The 19,189-nt window shown below is 37.7% G+C and overlaps 1 protein-coding gene across 4 annotated transcripts in view; it reads right to left on the reverse strand.

Moving 5' to 3' along the window:
• The window catches only part of otofa (otoferlin a), a 125,286-nt gene that overhangs the window by 46,661 nt on the left and 59,436 nt on the right, over positions 1-19,189 (reverse strand). For all 4 annotated transcript variants that reach the window (XM_036581842.1, XM_036581840.1, XM_036581844.1 and 1 more), the window contains exons 6-8: positions 1,850-1,923; positions 1,246-1,372; positions 641-695 (exon numbers count right to left, since the gene is read on the reverse strand). In XM_036581842.1, coding sequence (XP_036437735.1) covers positions 641-695; positions 1,246-1,372; positions 1,850-1,923 — 256 coding nt within the window. The remainder of the gene's footprint in view (positions 1-640; positions 696-1,245; positions 1,373-1,849; positions 1,924-19,189) is intronic.

Below are 19,189 nucleotides of genomic sequence, written 5' to 3' on the forward strand. Positions count from 1 at the left end.
CTTGGTCGCAAAGCAGCAAAGCTACTAAAAAAACATTCACAACATTCTCCCTCCATTTAAAAAACCCAAATCCTATCTGAAAAAGCTTGCCTTCAAAAGAAAACAAAGTCATCCAGCTCAGGATTGCATTAAATTATGCCCCAAAAGACTCTCAAAAGCTATAACAAGCAAGAGAAGGAAAGAGGAGCCTCCTGTTTCCAGTACAACCTCTATGAGATATTTCGGTGAAGGGTAAAAGATACATGAAAGCTATGTTAAAATTCTACTCTGCTGCTGCATTATAATGGATTTGGTTCTGAGGGTATAGAACACAGAAGCCCTGCTGAGCACAATTAGCCTGTAAACATCAAAGGGTTAGGTTAATGTAGTGTCTCAGGGCTCATTTGAGAGAGCTCTGTATGAATACTGCAGCAAACAATGGGAAGAAAATGTTCTCATATCATGGTCAAAATGCAAACAGGCTGACAACCAAAAGCCTGGATGATCCACAGTAGTCCACTATCGTCTGGTACAACTTTGAGCCTCTGAATATTGTGCAGAACCTACAAAATTTAAGAGTTCCTTTTCCAGTTGTGGGTGCTTCAAAGCTAAAGTAACTTGGCTCTGTTCTCTGCTCTCTGTTCTTTGCTTCTCTCCATACCTGGTAATCCACGGGCCTTCCTGCACTAGGCTCCATCTTAATATCAGGCTTTGATCTGGAAAACATTAAAGGAGTTGAGAGTAAACTTTTCCTTTGAATAAGAATATGAAAGTTTTGAAAGCATATGCAAAAAGCTGTATGTCTAAGACACCCGTTCATCCAAAGAATCTTCTTAAATCAAGGGTATTAATAGGGAGTTTGACCCTTTTCTTGAAGTAACAGTCTCTACTCTAGATGTTGGAACATTGCTGTGAGGATTTGATTGCATTCAGCCACAAAGAGCGTTAGTGAGGTCAGTGACTGATGTTGAACGATTAGTTTTAGACACAAACTTCACTCTAGCTCTTCCCCAAAGTATTGGATGGAGCTTATTCACTCCATAGAATGTAGCTCCACTTCTCCACAGCCCCATGCTGGGGGGCTTTATCCTCTTCTAGCTTGACACTGGGCAGGGTGGAACTCATATGCAGCTTCTCCAGAGCATCCTATTCTATTGGCAATGCTCTTCTATGGAAAAGTACCAAGTAATAGAACTAGAAAGGGTGTCTGGATCATTTTGGACATACAGTGTAAATCAGATTTGAGTTGTGAGAGTGGATACTAACCTCTTATTAGACACATTAGTGGTCACTGCAGTGACAGAGGCCAGTGAGATTGCATCAGGGTCAAGCCCACCCCCTAGACGCATAGCTTTACGATCAAGATCCTCCGTTTCCAAGATGGCAGGATCGTCTAGATGCGAAGAGACAAATAATCAGAAGGGAATTGTTGCTAAAAAGATAATGCCTCATTAACACTCTACAATGACATTCTTTGATGCAGAAGAAAAACACAGAGCAGGTGGGCTACCAGACCATTTAACTCATTATTGCCCCCGCTATAAAGCTATATTAATTCGGCAAGTATAAATTCCAGCTGATGCTTGATGTTCCTCAATGTGCCTATAAAACCTGAATAGAATTCTTTTTCTATGCCTCTGCCTTGAGCACTGTTAGTACAGTACAGAACTACTGACATAATCTGCTGACATAATCTTTCTCTCCATTTAGATGAAAAAAAAGCAAATGTTGTGCTTTAGGGGATCCAGTGTGAGGAATATGTATGTATATCTGCTTTTCTTTTGTCTCGCATTGAGTAAACTAGAGTGGAAAACATTCTGCAGCTTCTTGGAAGGATGCTTATAATTCAACTGTAGATGCAGATATTTACCTCCTTTCTTGTGGTTGTCTTTGGAGCTGCGTACCTTTCCAAGCTTCATGGCTGAAAACACTCCTTTTCCTGCTCTGAAATTCAAGACAAGATTTTAAATACAGGTGATGACAAGCATAATGACAACCTCAGCATTAATATATTTTTTTATTCCTGTGCATCTGTGAAGAGTTGAATTCAGTGTGAATTCAGTTCCTTACTTAAAATGCATCGACTGTATTAACGTTCTTCTCAGTAGCTTTGGTGCATTTCTCGATATTTGCACAACAGTAAGAGTATTTCTCAAAACAATTCATACAAATGGAACCATAACAATAGATTACAAGCAAAAGCCTGTAACCTGCTCAAAAACCTTCAGATCATATCCCAAAATTAAGTATTTATATCAATGAATACGTCAGTGTCATCAGAATAACAAATTCTTGCGGTATTGCTAATGAACAAGACACCCAAAACACTTAACTATATATATATATATATATATATATATATATATATATATATATATATACACACACACACACACACACACACACAACAGTTAGTTCCAGCCATGCAAGCTGATTGGTTGAGAAGCGTTCTAACCGTGCTGTTATTTCGCCATAACATCACTCACTGTGACGCTGTTGCTAAGCAACAACTTTGACAGCTGTAGGAGATGCTAACGCCATTTGAACGTTTTTACTTATTTTGCACACAAACAGAAAATGGACACTTTTAAGATCACATTACGGCAGCTGCGACAGAAGAACACCTAAACAACCTGGAATTAGCCAGAAATTAACCGAATACCATTCGCCAAACAAAGTGGGCTGTAAAATGCTTTACAGACTGGCTGGAACAAAACAACATTAATAATGATGTAGCAAAAAAGGCAACACTGAGATAACTTGATAGTTTTTTTAAGTTTTATGGCTAATTCCGTACTTCAAAAGGCAAGGCTTACAGCAGACTGTGCAGCGAGTGAGCGGAGTTCACACACACACGCGTTACAGTATATGTAGAGTATGCATCTGTGTGACAATACTGCATACTGAAACATGCAAGTGGAACGCTGTGATATAAAGTGTTGCAGTAAGTACAGTATTACAGTACAGAGTACACCGTTGGATTACACACCTGTCCTCTCCATGAAATGTTTGAATGATTGAGGACACAGTTGTTCTCCCAACATTACGCTGCACCCTTCGACCAGCCTTAGCCATTGTAAGGCCATGATTGATAATACGGGCCACAAATGCGGCCCTTATTTTATGGGGCATGTGCCCACTTCCTTGGCCTTTTCTACCTCTTCCTCTGTTTTATCTCCCTACCCTTCCAACACGTATCCTTACTCTTCTTCTTTCTGGCTGTTGGCCTGTTGTTTTCCATTGTCAGAAAGTGTAAGACTGTGCTGTGCTCTGTCTATACATGCTTGCCAATTCAAGGTTCATGAGATGCACCTCTGAGCTATTTTAGAGAATTGGTTGATCTTTGGTTGATCTAAAGCATCACACACTCCCCTTCATCAGTGAAAGTCATGATTCTAATAATCAGTTCAGGAGACATTTATCAAAAAATACTAATAGAAAGGTATAAAATATTCTTTCACAGGTTAAAAGTAATCGATAATGTAGAAAGCAGCAGACAATTGTACAAAACTATTTGCATGATTATGCCAAAGCATTTGATATTTGTTCAAAATGAATAAGAAATGGCTTTTATGATGTACACAAGTGACTAGATGATGTGGAGGGTGGACAATTTAATTTTATTTATTTAATTTTGAGAAATTCTATTCTGACCTGAGTAATGCACCAAAGTGACTGAGAAAAACTGTAAGAGAATAGTTCAGGTACACTGAATTTTCTCAGCCCACATCCCAGAGTTATAGCATATTACTACTGTGTAAGGCATGCAGACAGTTTACATTATTATTATAAGGTTGATGATAAATGTAAAATGCTGCAAGGTGCAAAACACAAAAAACAAGCATTTAATTTTTTGCCTTTATAAAATGAGCTTCTTCATTTGTACACTGGCCATGAACACTTTGAGGACCTCCAGCTTTTAAGACTGAAGGAGCCACTGACAAAACGCTACCTTGGGAATAATTCAATAACCCATGCTTTGTATCCACTTGTTGCGAAGGTGACACTCATCAGCACTCAAACCTTTCAGGCGTTTAAACACCTTTGGGCTTTTAACAGCAGTTTGGAAAAGAAATCATGATATTCTCTTCATACCAAGGATGACATCTTCATGAATACTAAGATCCAAAGTATAAGTAAAGGTACAGTATTGTGTGAAAGTCAGAGACCACAATATCTATTTATTTAATTTCTACTTTATGCACAAAATATTAATTTATCAATGTCAGATAGCATAAAACATATATTTAATTTATATAACAAATAAAATATAATATTTCACAGTTCAGTGTGTCCACACTGCCTTTATTACAGTTTACATTCTTTTCAGGAGACTTGCTTGAAATATGCAGGGATATTTTTTAACCCCTCCAAAATTTAGTCTTGAACTCAGAAGTTGGTTGCATTTTCTTAATCTCAAGTAAATCCCAATTACAAATTGAGACTCTGATGGTGACCATTTTGGTGGTCTACCAGGTCTTGCATGGTTTTTAGGAGTCCCATTTTCTCTGTATCTTTTAGTATATATTTATTTTTAACTACAGTTTTGGAAACGCTTGTTTTTTCACTTGTCTTCTCTTTGACTTTCCTCTTTATTGTGCAAGTGGATTATTTTATATTTAACCTCATCAGAAATAATTCAGTAACTTGTAGTTAGTTAACATTTTGAATGGAAATTAAATGAATCAACAAATTTCTGACTTTTGCACAGTACTCGATGTGTTTTTGTACTAAATTGAAAAGCAGCCATAAAAACATTATTTGTAAAATTTCATGAGAAGCTTCAGTGTTTCCCAAAATTTTAAAAGCAACACATTTCTTTGTCATTTTCATCACATTTATGATGTTTTACATTCAGTACTTCATGATGGAAAGTTTCAGAGATGTTTGTCACCCTGATGAGACAGGCATTTCACCAGAGAAAAACCCAGTTACAATAGAACCGCAAGTATCCGGTAACACTGCACTGATATTATCCCGATCGGATGTCAACATGACTACAAAAGGCTGGTGATGTCATAGCCTGGCTCGACAAATGCGAGCTCTTAATAATTTAACAAGGGGGGCACGATTGGCCAATTAGCTGTGGATATAGATCCGTGTCCAAGAACAGATGAAAGCAATCGAGAACAGTTTGTTCCTTTATTGTCTTTCTTTTAAAAGTCTTAATTAGTGCAAAAATGACAGAAGCGCCTACCCAATTACTCAAAACCTCAAATCCATGTACAAATTGATCAATTTACATCACAAAGTGTTACAACACAAAGGATTCATTTTACAGTGGCTATCTGTTCTAATGGATAACTATGACAAGTAAAAGTGAAAAAAGTAACAGGGAACCACTGCGTCACTGGAATATTGGAATAAGACAATGCTTGAAACACTCATCTTTCTAAACTGTTGACTGTCAACAGTAGGACCGTTTACTGAGTCAAGGCTTAGGTCACTGCAGTCTAAATGATGGTTATCTTTTCAGACCAAATTTAATTATTCAGATCATGCATCCCACATACATGCATTACAAATATATTCATGAATAAACATTCACTAAATCAGTTACAACCACTCATATCCATGATGAAGTAAAATATCTAAACCATTACTGGGAAAGCATCCTTCATAAATACACACAAAAACCTGTATCAATTCCACCAGCACAACACTTTAAATACTCTTTTTACCATCAGCCAAGATGTATACAGGATCACACAGATGGGATCAGAAGTCCTATAGAGCACCGGTTAATACACTAATTCATGTGTAAACGGTACATACCATAAACACTGGATACTCACTACCTCCAAGGGCCTCCAAAGTGACCAAAATAAAAGGTACCACTGAGCCAGGTAGTCCTGAGCTGCTGCCTGGCTATATGTCCATTTCAACTGGATAATCTAAGTAAAGTCAAGGGGGCAGAGCCACTAGTGGGAGTAAGAGGGGGGTCAACAATGAACACGGAACCTGAGATGGCATTCGTGGAAACCAACATGTGCACGCACACGCACACACACACACACACACACACACACACACACACACACACACACACACACACACCCACAAACTTTGGGCTGATAATATGGACGATGACATCAAGCAGTATTGATATTACGTGATTTATGGTTCTTTCATTGTCTTTCATTCTAATTTTTGGTTAGTTCAAGAATGTATACAAATGATTGTAAAGAACATCACCAACTAATTAAATGTACATATATAATGCCATATAAAATACTATAACAAAGATTTTGAATCTCTAACAGTAAAAAAAAAAGTAAAGTTAAAAAATAAAAACAAACTTGGTTAGATGAGATGAGACTCCAGCAGATAATCTAAGGTCAACAGAAAAAATGATGAGCTTCTTCAGAAGAAGCATGCTAGTTTGTTGCTTTTGCCTTTCGGTTGATTTGATGGACCCTCTCCTCTATTAAAGACCAGACCCAGCTTAGCACACTGAGCTGGATGATATATGCTGGGTTGTGCCTGCAAATTGGTAGCATTGGCTTTACTAATAATTTGTTTTTTACTCAGACGGCATGTAACACTGTTAACGTCCAGTATTTGTTCGGTTGGAAACCAAAATATTGGCAAACTGGCAAAATACTATAAAATAGCAGTAATGAGTAGTAATAAGGCTAGCCCAGCTGGTAATGATATGATGATTATATCACTATCGGGGAAAATTCAAGCTATAGGGTGAGACTCTGTAATGCTTATGTGATACTTCTTAACCACATTTGGAGACGATAACTGTTTTATTTTACCAAGTCAATTAAGATGCATGGTTTATTTAAAAAAACTAACAAATAAGGAATATAAGTGGGCTAAAGCTGTGTAGTGCAGGAAAAAGACACCAAAGTACACAAAACCAAACAAACAATCTTGCTCTAGAAATCAGCATATAAAGATCATCTTCCCAAATGTCCAACAACAAGCACAAACCGGCATGACCAGCAACCGGAGATTGGAAATGTAATTAGATTGGGATGAAATACAACACTGGCTAGTTGATTTTTAGAGCAGGGGGAGATCAATTTGTTTAATGAAATGCCTCGCTCCATCTTAACCGATACTGAGAAGTAAACTGCACTATCAAAAACAAGAAGCCATTTAGTCACCTGCAGTTCCAGTGCAGGACAGTGAATAAAGCCCAAAGCAACACAATAAACACGCTGTCACAAACCAAGTCCTATTTATCCAAAATGGTAACTATGAAAGAAGGAAAAAAAACTCTTAACTTTAACTTTAATGGAGTTATTTTGTAAAGTAATTTTGGGGCATTTTTATTAGCCCATTCCATTCATGATATTTAATAAGGTAACTACGGAAATTTTGTTCATATATTACAGCACTGTGCAAAAGTCAGACAGCACCCTTACTATGCGCCTCAGCCTATATTCTTCATACCATCCATGGCACTTTGACAATTTGGTGATTTACCTGCTCAAACACACCTGATTAAAATCAACCGTTAACTGCCAGGTTTAATTGCCAGGTTTAGTGGGCATGTTTAAGAAAGGAAACTACCAATCTGTGCTTGACACTGAGAGGACTGGAGTTGTGCACCCCTGCATTATTGTGTAAAAGTCAGAGACCACCTTTCCATTTATTTAATTTCGAGTCAAGGGATATTTTTCCACACCTTCAAAGTTCAGTCATAGAATTTGGTTGCATTTTCTGCTTCACAATCCCAGACACATTCAATGATGTTGAGTCCTGGACTGTTCTGAGAACATGTATACCTATACACACTGATATATGCCACAGCATATTGTACAGATCAGTCTTTTTCTGTTTTTTGCCTTATTCCTTTCTATGCTGCTTATTGAAAGTTTTGCAGCTGAAATCCGATGCTTATGCATGTTAATATTCAGGCAATTTTCTTTCACTGAACTCTCACAGTCTTTCAATAAATCTATCCAGAACAGTCTTTCAGCAGTGCGCTGTTCCGCTCAGAGAAACTGTCACGCTGCCTGACAATGTTGGCACACAGCACAAAGGCTGCATCTCAGATTGCTCAGTGGGTTAATCCACTTGCTGTACGGTGGAATGCTCACCGCTGACCTGCGGACATCTGCTACTGGAATAAGAAACTCACTGAAGGAGCAGTTTTAGGAACCTGATGGATCCCTTTAAAGTGCTTTGCAATAAGAACAAGTTAAAAAATTTGGAAACATCTACTCATGAAGGGGTTTTCCTTATTTTTAGAGAACAATTTAGAGTAATATAGTATGATCTTCTATTTTAGATTCTTCAGAGCAGCCCACCTTTGCCTTGATGCAGCTTAGAACACTCTTGACAGTATGACTGGTACTGTAAATTTCTTTATACAGAGCCCTCCACTAATACTGGCACCTCTGATAATCATGAGCTAAATGAGCTGTAAAAATATTCTTAGTTACTTATTCTTTTTGATCTTTCATTCAAAATAGTAGCAAAAATCTAAGATATCATGATTCAAAGAAGAAACTAAATCTTGTTATGAAAAAATATTGTTTTTTTTGACAACAATTGTTGGCACCCCTAGAAATGTTTAAGGGTGAAATGTAACTGAAGTATATTCTCGTTCATATTTTATGTTTTTAAAATCACCTGAGCGATTAGGAACACTTAAATGGTCAGCCATGACTTCCTGACACTGGGGAATGTATATGAGAAACACAGGCCAAATGCCCTCAGTCCTCCATGAAAAAGCTCTATTCAGCTTCTTGCTGGTGTCACTTTAAACTTTTACTTTCTAACCACCTGCATTGTTTTACTTTCTAACCACCTCTGCTGCTCTACTTGATTTTCACTATTATTGTCTTATTTTCATTTTTTATTCATATTTTTCCTATTTATTTTTTTTAATTCATACTGTTATTCTTATTTTTCCTATTTATTTTTTTTTAATTCATACTGTTATTCTTGTTTATGATTAATTTATTATTATTTCAGTAATTTTAATTAACTTTAGTTTCCTTTTTTGATCTTATCCTCCTTTTGTTTTATTTATCTTCTTTTGGGTTTCATCAACTTTTACATTTTAGTTACACTTTAATTATTTTTTTTATTGTTTTTATGTTTTTTTATTATTAATGTTTCTTTTTTATACTTACCTGATTTGAGTCATTTTTACAATTCAATTTACTTTTATTATCTGATATGTTCTTACACATTATCAATCCCTTTTCCCTGTATTGAACCAGCAACATTGTAAATGTGGGTCGCCCTCAATGTTAAATAAAAGTTGATTGATTGATTGATCACTATGAAAAAGACCAGATAAAATAGTAGTGATGTATGACAAAAGGTTGTTGAGCTGCACAAATTAGGAAATCACTACATGAAAATGCCTATTTTCTCTATCAGGGCAATAATTAGGAAGCTTAAAACAAAAGGAGATGTTAAGAATCTGCCAGGAAGAGGATGTATGTCTATACTTACCCTATGCACAGCGAGGAGGATGATTAGAGTGGACAAAGAAAGATCAAGGATCACAGATGGTGAACTGCAGACATTAGTTAGGTCTAGGGGTCAGAACATCTCCCAAACTACAATCAAACACCACCTGTGTAATCACAAGTTGTTTGAGGAGGTTTCCATAAGAAAACCGCTGCTGTCAAGGACCAACAATAGTTTGGCAATAAACATTTGGCGTGGACAGGAATATAGCCATGCACAAAGGTACCCCATCCAGGCTGTATAGCTCAGGTTTACCAGGGATGCCAATATTAGTGGAGAGCACTTATATAATATATATAAAGAACTTTAGTTATATCCCACCCACTAGCTATATATTTTCCTATCACATGTTGCCACCAGGCTAGGAGGGTGAAGGCTAGCATGTGCTTCCTCTGAAGACTGCTGGATTCCTTTAAAATCCTGCTAACACAGCGTCACTGGACAGCTCAACATGCTTGGAGGAGAACACTAACTGCTAATTCTGTTGTGTCAGTTATTGTGACTCGGCGAGAGGAAGGACCATCCTATCCACTCAGAGAGAGCGAGGGCAATTAAGGTGTCTTGACCACAGATGGCTGTGACACTGTTGTTCAAGTTCAAGTTAATGGGACCAGTGATTTAATTCCTGCTTCCTTTATCAACTTAACATTGTTTTTTTAATCTGGAAAAAACATGTAAAAATCTAATAAATACTTTTAGTGATGTTGTAAGGATATATTTTTTGGGCTTATTCTTTTTTCTGCTTCTGTTAATGACATATTGTTTGAAAAAATACAGTAACTAATTCTCTCACTTTTGCTTAATGAACTGAAATGTCTTCCTAAGGGCTGTGTGCTTGTATGAATGAGTGTTAGGAGCAGAGACATTTGCATTATATTCAGTGCGTCCCAATACCCCAAAAAATGCATGAGTTTAATTAAGTAGCATGAAATCAAAAGAACATCCATTGCCTGTTCCAAAGACTCATTCACATATGAATGCTATGTGAATGTTGAGTAATGGTTACGGGACACATTTATAGTTCTGTTTGTGTTTTCACGCGAATGTTTGAAATGGTCCTTCCTCGCCCCGCTTCACACAGCATTATACTAGCTGATCGCAGACATCTGTTAGCTGCCAAAATTGACAGTTAGCAAAGTAACGGATATACCGATTCGCATGTATACTGGTTGAAGTTCTTTCTAAGGTAAAAATTTTGCCATAACCTTTACAAGGCCACAATAACATAACATACAAACAATAAAAACATGGTTAACCTAGAAAAACAAAGTAATAGCTGAGTCACAGACTTTTCAGTAAAAACAATAAAACTGAAGAAGTTCTTCGCCAGTTTGTTGTCTTTTTTTGGTAGTTTTTGCACCAGTTTGTTGTCATGGGAGCGCGAACAGAATTACGCAGGGAACGGCTGGCCTCTTGGGGTTAGCAGCTAGCCTAGCATGGACATATGCTCACTTGCAGTGCCACTACTCCCTCTCGTATTGCTCGTGGCATTGCCTCACTTGGAAAGTGCATCAGATGACACCACAGTCTTGGGGCCTGGTCCTTGCAACAAGCCACCTCTTGACTGCTAGTGACAGCATAAATAACTCCAGCAGTGTCACTCATGCATACCCAGCGGCAGATGTTATCCAGTAGCTGGCTTCACATGTGTCAGAGGATGGATATGTTAGCCTTTACCCTCCCAGCTTGGTAGCATTGTGTGAGGGGGACAAACCAAGCTAGTGGGTGGGAATTAGCGGACAAATTTGGGGAGGAAAATTTGTTGAAAATGTTTAAGATAAGGTAGACATGCTAGTCTGGATTTCACAGAGCATGATCAGCACTGAAGTTATTTTAATGTAAAAAAAGTTGCATTTGTTAATTGTATTTGCTTAAACACTTTTACTTTATTATAGCTTTGTATATTAAAATGTAGATCATTATTCTAACCCTAGTTATACATGGGGCATTAGACAAGTGAAAATAAAAACAGAAGCACTGCAGTCCTCCAAAGGTAATGCTATCAAAATGTCTATAATACAGTGTAGTAAAATACAGAAAAAACAAAAATCAGCAACAAGGGACACTGCTACCTGGACACTGTTTGATATTCTCCTGCACCAGCCCTGAAATACACACAGATGTTGATATATTTCTCCCATTATCATCATTCTCAAACCGCAGCTTTGTGAGTTCATTTATATTAAAAGTAAAGTTGAATAAACACATGAATAGATACAGAGAAAGCAGTGAAAAGGTGGACGATGAATAATATATGGTTATAAAGCCATTTTACTCAAGAGGCCCAGCTGAATGGGCCAAGCTTCACTGGCCAGCAGGACTGGATAAACAGCATATCACCTCTGCCCTGAAGGGAGACGATGAGCCGCCAAGTCTGCCGCACTGCACTACACAGTCACATAATGATCTATCTGTATCACTGTCACTCATATGAATATATTCACTGGGCGCTGCCACTAGAACAGCATTGCTAGACTGACCACAGAAATCCAGTCTCTGTTTCAGTAAGAAAGTTTAATGAGTTTTGTGAGTGGGTGGTTTTCACAAGGAGAAAGCTCTTTTCTCTCTACTCCTCAAATACATGCAATACACTTTAGGTGAAGGTTTTTTAGTTTAGGTGAAGGTTTTTTAGTTTCTGATGTTCATGTGGGTAACAATTTCTCATGATGAACAACAAAAAGAGAACTAATTTCTTGTGCATTTCTTCTTAAACTGCCATAACAAACATATGGAGAGTGCTACAGTATATCTATTTCCAGATAACCCATTGGAACACATGCAAATAAGTCTTGCTTTAAAAAAAGCAAGCAGGTATTCCACATTATGACTGTGGAAAGTGCCACAAGCTAATGGACTGCCATGCCAGGTAACGGGCAGTAAGAGATTACTGAAGGGTGTTATTTAGTACAAATGTTAGTTCCTTTGTGGAAAAACTGAAAATACTAGAATTAGCCCTTTTGTTATGTTCTGAAAAAATAGGATAATTGAGTAAATGTTTGCTATTTGCATTAGTAAAGGACATATTTAGAGGCACAGGGGTATAATCTTGCTTTTGTCTGTGTATTGTTATAGAAATATTTACATTTTCTATCTATCATTATGATCTCAGCCACTGGCATTCTCCCAAATCGATTTCCTGTGTTTAACTACTTGTCAAAGTAGAAGTGTGCAGAAGCCTGTCTTACCTCTTTAAAAAGGCATATTCTGAATGCCCCATCCCATTTTCAGGATAATAGACATTGGCAACACGCCTGCACAACACATTAATGTATTTCTTTGTGCTAAAGGTGAACCAACATTTTGCAATTTTGTTATCTGTGAAAAACATTTTTACTCTGTTTGTGTGGGTTTATCTAACAAACAGTAATCATTTATTTGTTACTCTTTATCCTTTTTAAACAAGCTGTTTTATGGTGCTGCACCTTTAAAGCTGCAGTCACAGTTGAATCTAACACTTCATGAGGGGTTGTGAAATAGGGTGACCAAGGCTGGACCGGAACATTTGTAACACAAAAACTCTGGCTAACTAATCCTCCAAAAACAGTAAAATGCAAATGTGCATTTAGGCCAGTTAAAGGTTCTGTGAACAACATTTAAACATTAATATAGCAGTAACACTTTATTTGGATGGTCCACTGTAGATGCTTTGTAGATGCTCAGTTTATCTTTAACTAACATTCAACTAAATATCTATTAAATGCAACTAAACTTAAGGTTGCATGCGAAAGATTCTATTAAATCTGTCCCTAACCCTGACCCTAAATCTAACCCTAACCTCAAGGCAAAACCTACACTTACTCCTAAATCTAACCCTAACCTTGACGTTGTTGATAATAAACTGAGTATCACCAGAAAGTTTGTAAATAATATAAGTATCTGTAGGTCATCTATAGGAGACCATCCAAATAAAGTGTGACTAATATAACAGCAAACAACTATTTTCTATGCAAATTAACTTTCTGAGCAGACTATGAAGTCACATCGCCTCTGTGTGTGCTGTAATCCGAGCTTCTCTTTTTCTGTTTTCATAGCCAGTCTGACCACATGTGCATGTTAGTCCCACCCTGTGAAAACACTGGCCCTCCTCACATTTTGTTTTGCCCTCCCCAACAGACAAAGACATTGACTGCCCACACAGCACTGTGCAAGCAAGATGGTGGAGTGCATTAGGAAGCGTTCAGCTGACAGCAACCTGACAAACATTCCTTCACCAAGTATTCCTCAAAGTTGACGAGACTGAAGTTGGCTTCCTATTCACATTTTCCTGTTCCATCTTAAATGTGCAGCAGTTCTATTTTGCAGCTGAGGTGCCTGAATGTAACTGCTCTACCATTTAAGGTGGAACAGGAAAACTAGCAACTGGTTAGCTTCACATCAGCAAGTGTACCGATAGTTTGCTAAGCCACAACATTAGTTACATTACTTGCTGTGTTTGCTCTAATGTGAAATCAAGGTATTTGTCCATACAATGTTTGCAAATGTTTTATGGCCACGAAAGATCTAAAAAACCAAGTTTGCTAGCCCAGTGGGATTTGCGTGTCCATGAATTTGAGGGACGGAGCTTATGAAGGAGCACTGAAGGGAAGAGTGTATTTGTTTTGCTGTTGAGTTCAAAGATCAACAGTCATTCTCCAGAACTGTATACTACGCTTTTAAGCACATACTCACCAGGGCACAGTTCTGCACACAGAGCTGTAGCAAACTAAGTACAGAAAACTGGCATGACTGATGTGTGCAGCAGAGCTCAGCCAAACAGCTAACCAAGGAGCAAGCTGGCTGGCCTTATCAAGCTGGCTAACTTACCTACCATAACCAGTAAAAACACAAAAGTAAAGCAAGTTATACCATCTAACACAACCTCCCAACTGACTGCATATCTTGCTGCCTCTCTTATATGTAGTTATTTATAGATGATTGAGAAGAAATGCAGTGTTGTGCTATACAATCCCTGCCCCTTCAGAGGTCAACACAGCCAAAGCAGAAGCACTATTGGTTGAGGGCTCAAATTTGCATGTTCACTAAAATGATGCAAAGTTTCACAAGCGAAATTTACTCACTTCAGAAGTTGATGCTAAACCAGTCATCACAAAAACTTCCTTTGAAATGAATAAGCTTTCGCTGACAAAATGCTAATGTGACAGGGCTTTAAGACTGTATTGTAAACTAGCTGTGTTCTGATTGGCTACCCTGTATCCTGCCTCATTCAAAAAGCAGTGCAGTCTAAAACACTGGTTATAACTTCGATGTTAATGGGCACGAGAAAACATCAGACACAGGTACAGTTAAATGTGTTAATTTTTTGGCATCACAATTCAGAATGAGAAAATGATAAAATTAGTAATTATAAAAAATATTATATGGACCCTATAAATAAAGAGTTAACAATAACAGATGTTTCTGTACTGAATTCTGCAGAGCTGATAACAAACATGGCTTTATATGTTGGTGAGAGAAAGAATGAGACAGAAAGAGATATTTTACTGTCAAAGTAACAAATGGGGGGTAGGAGGAACCAGCACCAAGAATTCCTTTAAGCTGTTACCACATCAAGCTGCACAGAGCAGAGATGAACAATCACAGCCCAAATCATAATTATGATCTGTGAGTTGTCAGGCTGCATAAATGCGTCATTCATCAGGCTGATCAGTTAACATTTAAAAAATAATTATAATTGTCTCTGTCACGGTTTAGATCACAACCGTTATGAGCTCTTTTCCCTCAGCACTAATCTAACCCTAACCTACATCCATATCCATCGGACTGTCACTTCTGACACCTCCATTTGTTGTCATCTCCACATTTCTGGAGAGATGAGGATAATGAGTCACATTATAGTAACATGACCCTGGAGCACACATGACTGCGGAGGTACTGCCTCAGAAGACTTCCTTTGGTTCTACAGTGATAATAGTAGAAACAGTGAATCACTGATTTAATAAAAAATGGACTACATTCATCCTCGTAGTCAATATCAAAGTAACAGCAATCTAATCAGGACTCGGTGGAACGCTGAGCTTATCTCTAGAGCCGTGGGGTAACGTATAACATGAAGACAAGCATAGAGTTAAGAACACAGCAGAGAAAATGGAGCTGTCAAATTTTAATTTCCTTTTCATAATGCAAAGAGATCAAGCTCAAAGAGACTAAGCTGGTAGTCTGCTGTTGGCTGTATCAAAGTAAACACAGCTTTTGATACCTTTATTTCTTTATACCAATACAGAACAGAGCTAAAATTTGTCTTGTGTGATAATGACTTCACACATGAAAGGACATTTTGGAACTGGACATGGTCAGTGAATCCTGAAGTAGCCATTGTAGTGTGTGATATTAAAGGCTTTTCATGAGAGGTTTTATGAGGTGTGTTTTTTTCAAACACTGCACAAATAATTGAACATCCAGATGCTCAGATCAACTACCATGTAAAATATTGAGCAAGTCCAAGGTTCCAGATCTCAATTTGTTATGAAATTTGGTTATAAATAATGAATCAGTGACCAGTGGTGTTGACTATCCTGGCTTCTCACTCTCTTATGCTAATTTATGGTTAGCAGGCTGAAGATTGTCCTCAAGCAGGAGCTATTAGCACTCAAGTAGCTTTTCAAGATTCAAGAGTTTGTCTTATGCACAGAGGAACAGAGAGTTGCATTGTTCAATGAAATGCACTACCTCCTGGAGTACCAGTTACTATATATACTATATATACTACATAAATATAAACACTATATAAGCATTAAGTACATGGTATGTCCCATCAAAGAGGAGAAAATTAGCTTGAACCTACACCATTAGGAGCTCAAGATTGCACGTATATTTACAGTCATAAATTGCCTGCATATGAAGTATAAGGCCTGAAAACATGCTAAACACTCCTTGATAAGGTCTAAGCTGATCAGCTCTACAGAAAGCTAACATTCTACGCATGCGCTTTGCTGGCCCCAAGAAGACATCAAGCCTCCTGCTAGAGAGGTGATTGCTTAAAATGTAAGCAAAACGTGTTGTTAACTTGACTTTATTAAATTAAAATTATAGGTGCTGATTGTTTGAAGATATAGACATTAGACTTGTTTTCTGTGGTGTCTTTGTGTTGTGGCCAGTCAAAATCATGACATTCCCTGTATCACACCTGAAACTGAGGCAGTCCAACCCAAGCCCTGCTTTATTTCCTTAGTCCAATCACTCCAATCACTGCTTAGCAACCGTTGCTATCTGTCATTGTTTCAGTCAATCTCACAGCTCTTTAGAAGCATGCAGCATTTGAGAATCTTCATAGCTCTCTGTAAAAGTTGCAGTGCTCTAAGAGCTTTTCAGGTTTCCGGTACATTTTGGCTCAAATACGGAAAATTGACTTCAGCTACAACTTGTCAAATGTACATACGCATGTACTATAAGACTGATACGATCACAGCTGAGGTTCTTTAACCCCTTAAATGGTTTTATTACAGTTTTATTACACACTTCTATAACCTAAGAATACCTTAACCAGTTTGCACTGAAGTCCTTGTAGTTCCTGAATAATAGGCCTTAATATGTAATAAGCCTGAGATTTTAAGGGGTTAAAAATGTATTTGGTGATATAGAAAATTAATATAAATGCACACCCGATACAGATGGAAATAAAATGATAGATCTGGTGATCTAGAATCAGAATTAATCATTGCAGTAGACTAGTAATACTGTGTATTTCCATTTCTTAAATTACTATTGTGTACGACAATAAATCACAATGATGCTGCAACGGGATGGTGTGGTTTCTGGCTCACAGAGGCAGCTGTATGCAAACAGGGATGGATTTGGAGACCATGCTGCTGCTCTGTGGGGGGTTTTGAGAGGGAGAGGGGGAGGAGAGGAGAGAGACAAATAGAGGGAGAGATGGATGGAGCAGAAGAAGAGAGAGGGGTTCCAGTCATCAAAGAGAAGGCAGGCAATTACTAGAGTCCAGAAACCTTGCCTTCTCCCCCAGGATTCCTCCACTACAGCTTCACTCAACCACAAGCGCGCACACACACACAAACACACACACACAGTTTGTATTATCATATTTGTGAGGACTTCTGTTGAGCCATGTAATACTGTAGCTGGATAATGACATATCTATACCTACTCCCAACCTTACACTTAACCACAAAACCAAAAATCTCTCTTAAAAGGCTGCAATTTTGGTGAAAAAAGCAAGATATTTCCTGACATCATGGGCATTTGGGTCTTAACAATGGGCTAAATAAAAAAAGCATGCATGCACATATGCACACAAAAACACACACACACATACTCAAATGTCCCCTTAGACACATACAGTAGCCTCTTTAATTATATTCCTGCCTCATACATACCTAGAGCCATAAACACACACACACACGCACACACACACATCCAAATACATGAACACACATGCTCACAAAGTAGTCTAGTCTGTTTAATATTAATCTGTGGTTTAATTTTCAGTCAAGATTTTATTAGTGTCAGGAACAAAGCAGAAAATGAGAAGTGTCGACAAGTAAAAATACTATACATTTTATAGCATTTATTTTTTTCACTCCTTGCCTTTTATTACAGCTTCCATTCTTTTTGGTAGACTTGCTTCCAGTTTTTCAAAAAAATCTTCAGGGATATTCTTCATACAGCCAAAGTTCAGTCTTAGACGTTGGTTGCATCTCCTGCTTTTCATGATCCGAGTAACCCAAACTCATTCAGTGAGATCTGTGGGGTCACCAGTCCATCGTTCTGAGAACACCAGCAGCTTCTTGTTTGATTTGAAAAATTTCATTTTCTCAGTTACAGCTTCTTGACAGCTGCACAGCCTACAGAGTCACAGTGTCGAGTTGTCTTCTCACAGTGGAAGGATGGACAGAAACACCTGTGAATTTTTTTCAAATCTGTAGTGGAGCTTGAGTTTCTCCTCTCTCTCAAAGATGATAAGACCGTTTATTTGGTGGTGACAGGTTTTGATGGTCTACCATGTCTGACACGGTTGCTGGGAGTCCCATTTTCTCTACATCCTTTAATCATTTTTTGAACTTCAATTTTGGAAACTCCTGTTTATAAGTGGATTATCTTACATCTAATGTCCACAGAAATAACTGAATAACTTGAACTTGTAACTGGACATTAAATTTATGACCAGTGGTCATGCAAGGCTGTCAGGAGTCCCATTTTCTGTACATCTTTTAATATATTAATATATCTCCTCTGACTTCCCCCTTCCTTATGGAAGCGGACTGTTGTATCTCTAATCTCCTGAAAAATAAATAACTTGTACTTAAGGGCTGTTTTGACAGGACATCAAATAAATGAAGTGTGGTCTCTGACTTCTGCACAGCACTGTATATAGAAACATAAACACACAGAAAACCCAGCATGCAGAAGCTCAGACACATGAAAGATTTTATGTAAAGCTGCGCTATGAATGCAGTAATACAGTATCAGAACATAATCACAACAATAAAGGCTTCTAACTCCCTATAATTAAGAGTGATTTGGTTCCAATATCTCTCGAAGCTTGATTAATACACATAAGGAGCTGCTGTAATCTGAGTGGTCTGTCTGATAATATAACCCTCCCACCAAGACAGAACTCCTTCATGTTGCAAGATATGCGTGTGTTTTCTTCTACTTTATGAAGATGAATCTTTAATTGTTGACACTTCAGGCTTAACAAAAACATATGTGCCACTATACTAATGATCATCCAGAGTTTTTACCAATTCATTACTATCATATCAATAATAAAAATATATTATCTTTATAGAGCTTATGAATTGAAGCTTGT

The sequence above is a fragment of the Colossoma macropomum genome, unplaced genomic scaffold (assembly GCF_904425465.1).
Source record: "Colossoma macropomum unplaced genomic scaffold, Colossoma_macropomum, whole genome shotgun sequence".
In the NCBI taxonomy this organism is placed as follows: Eukaryota; Metazoa; Chordata; class Actinopteri; order Characiformes; family Serrasalmidae; genus Colossoma; species Colossoma macropomum.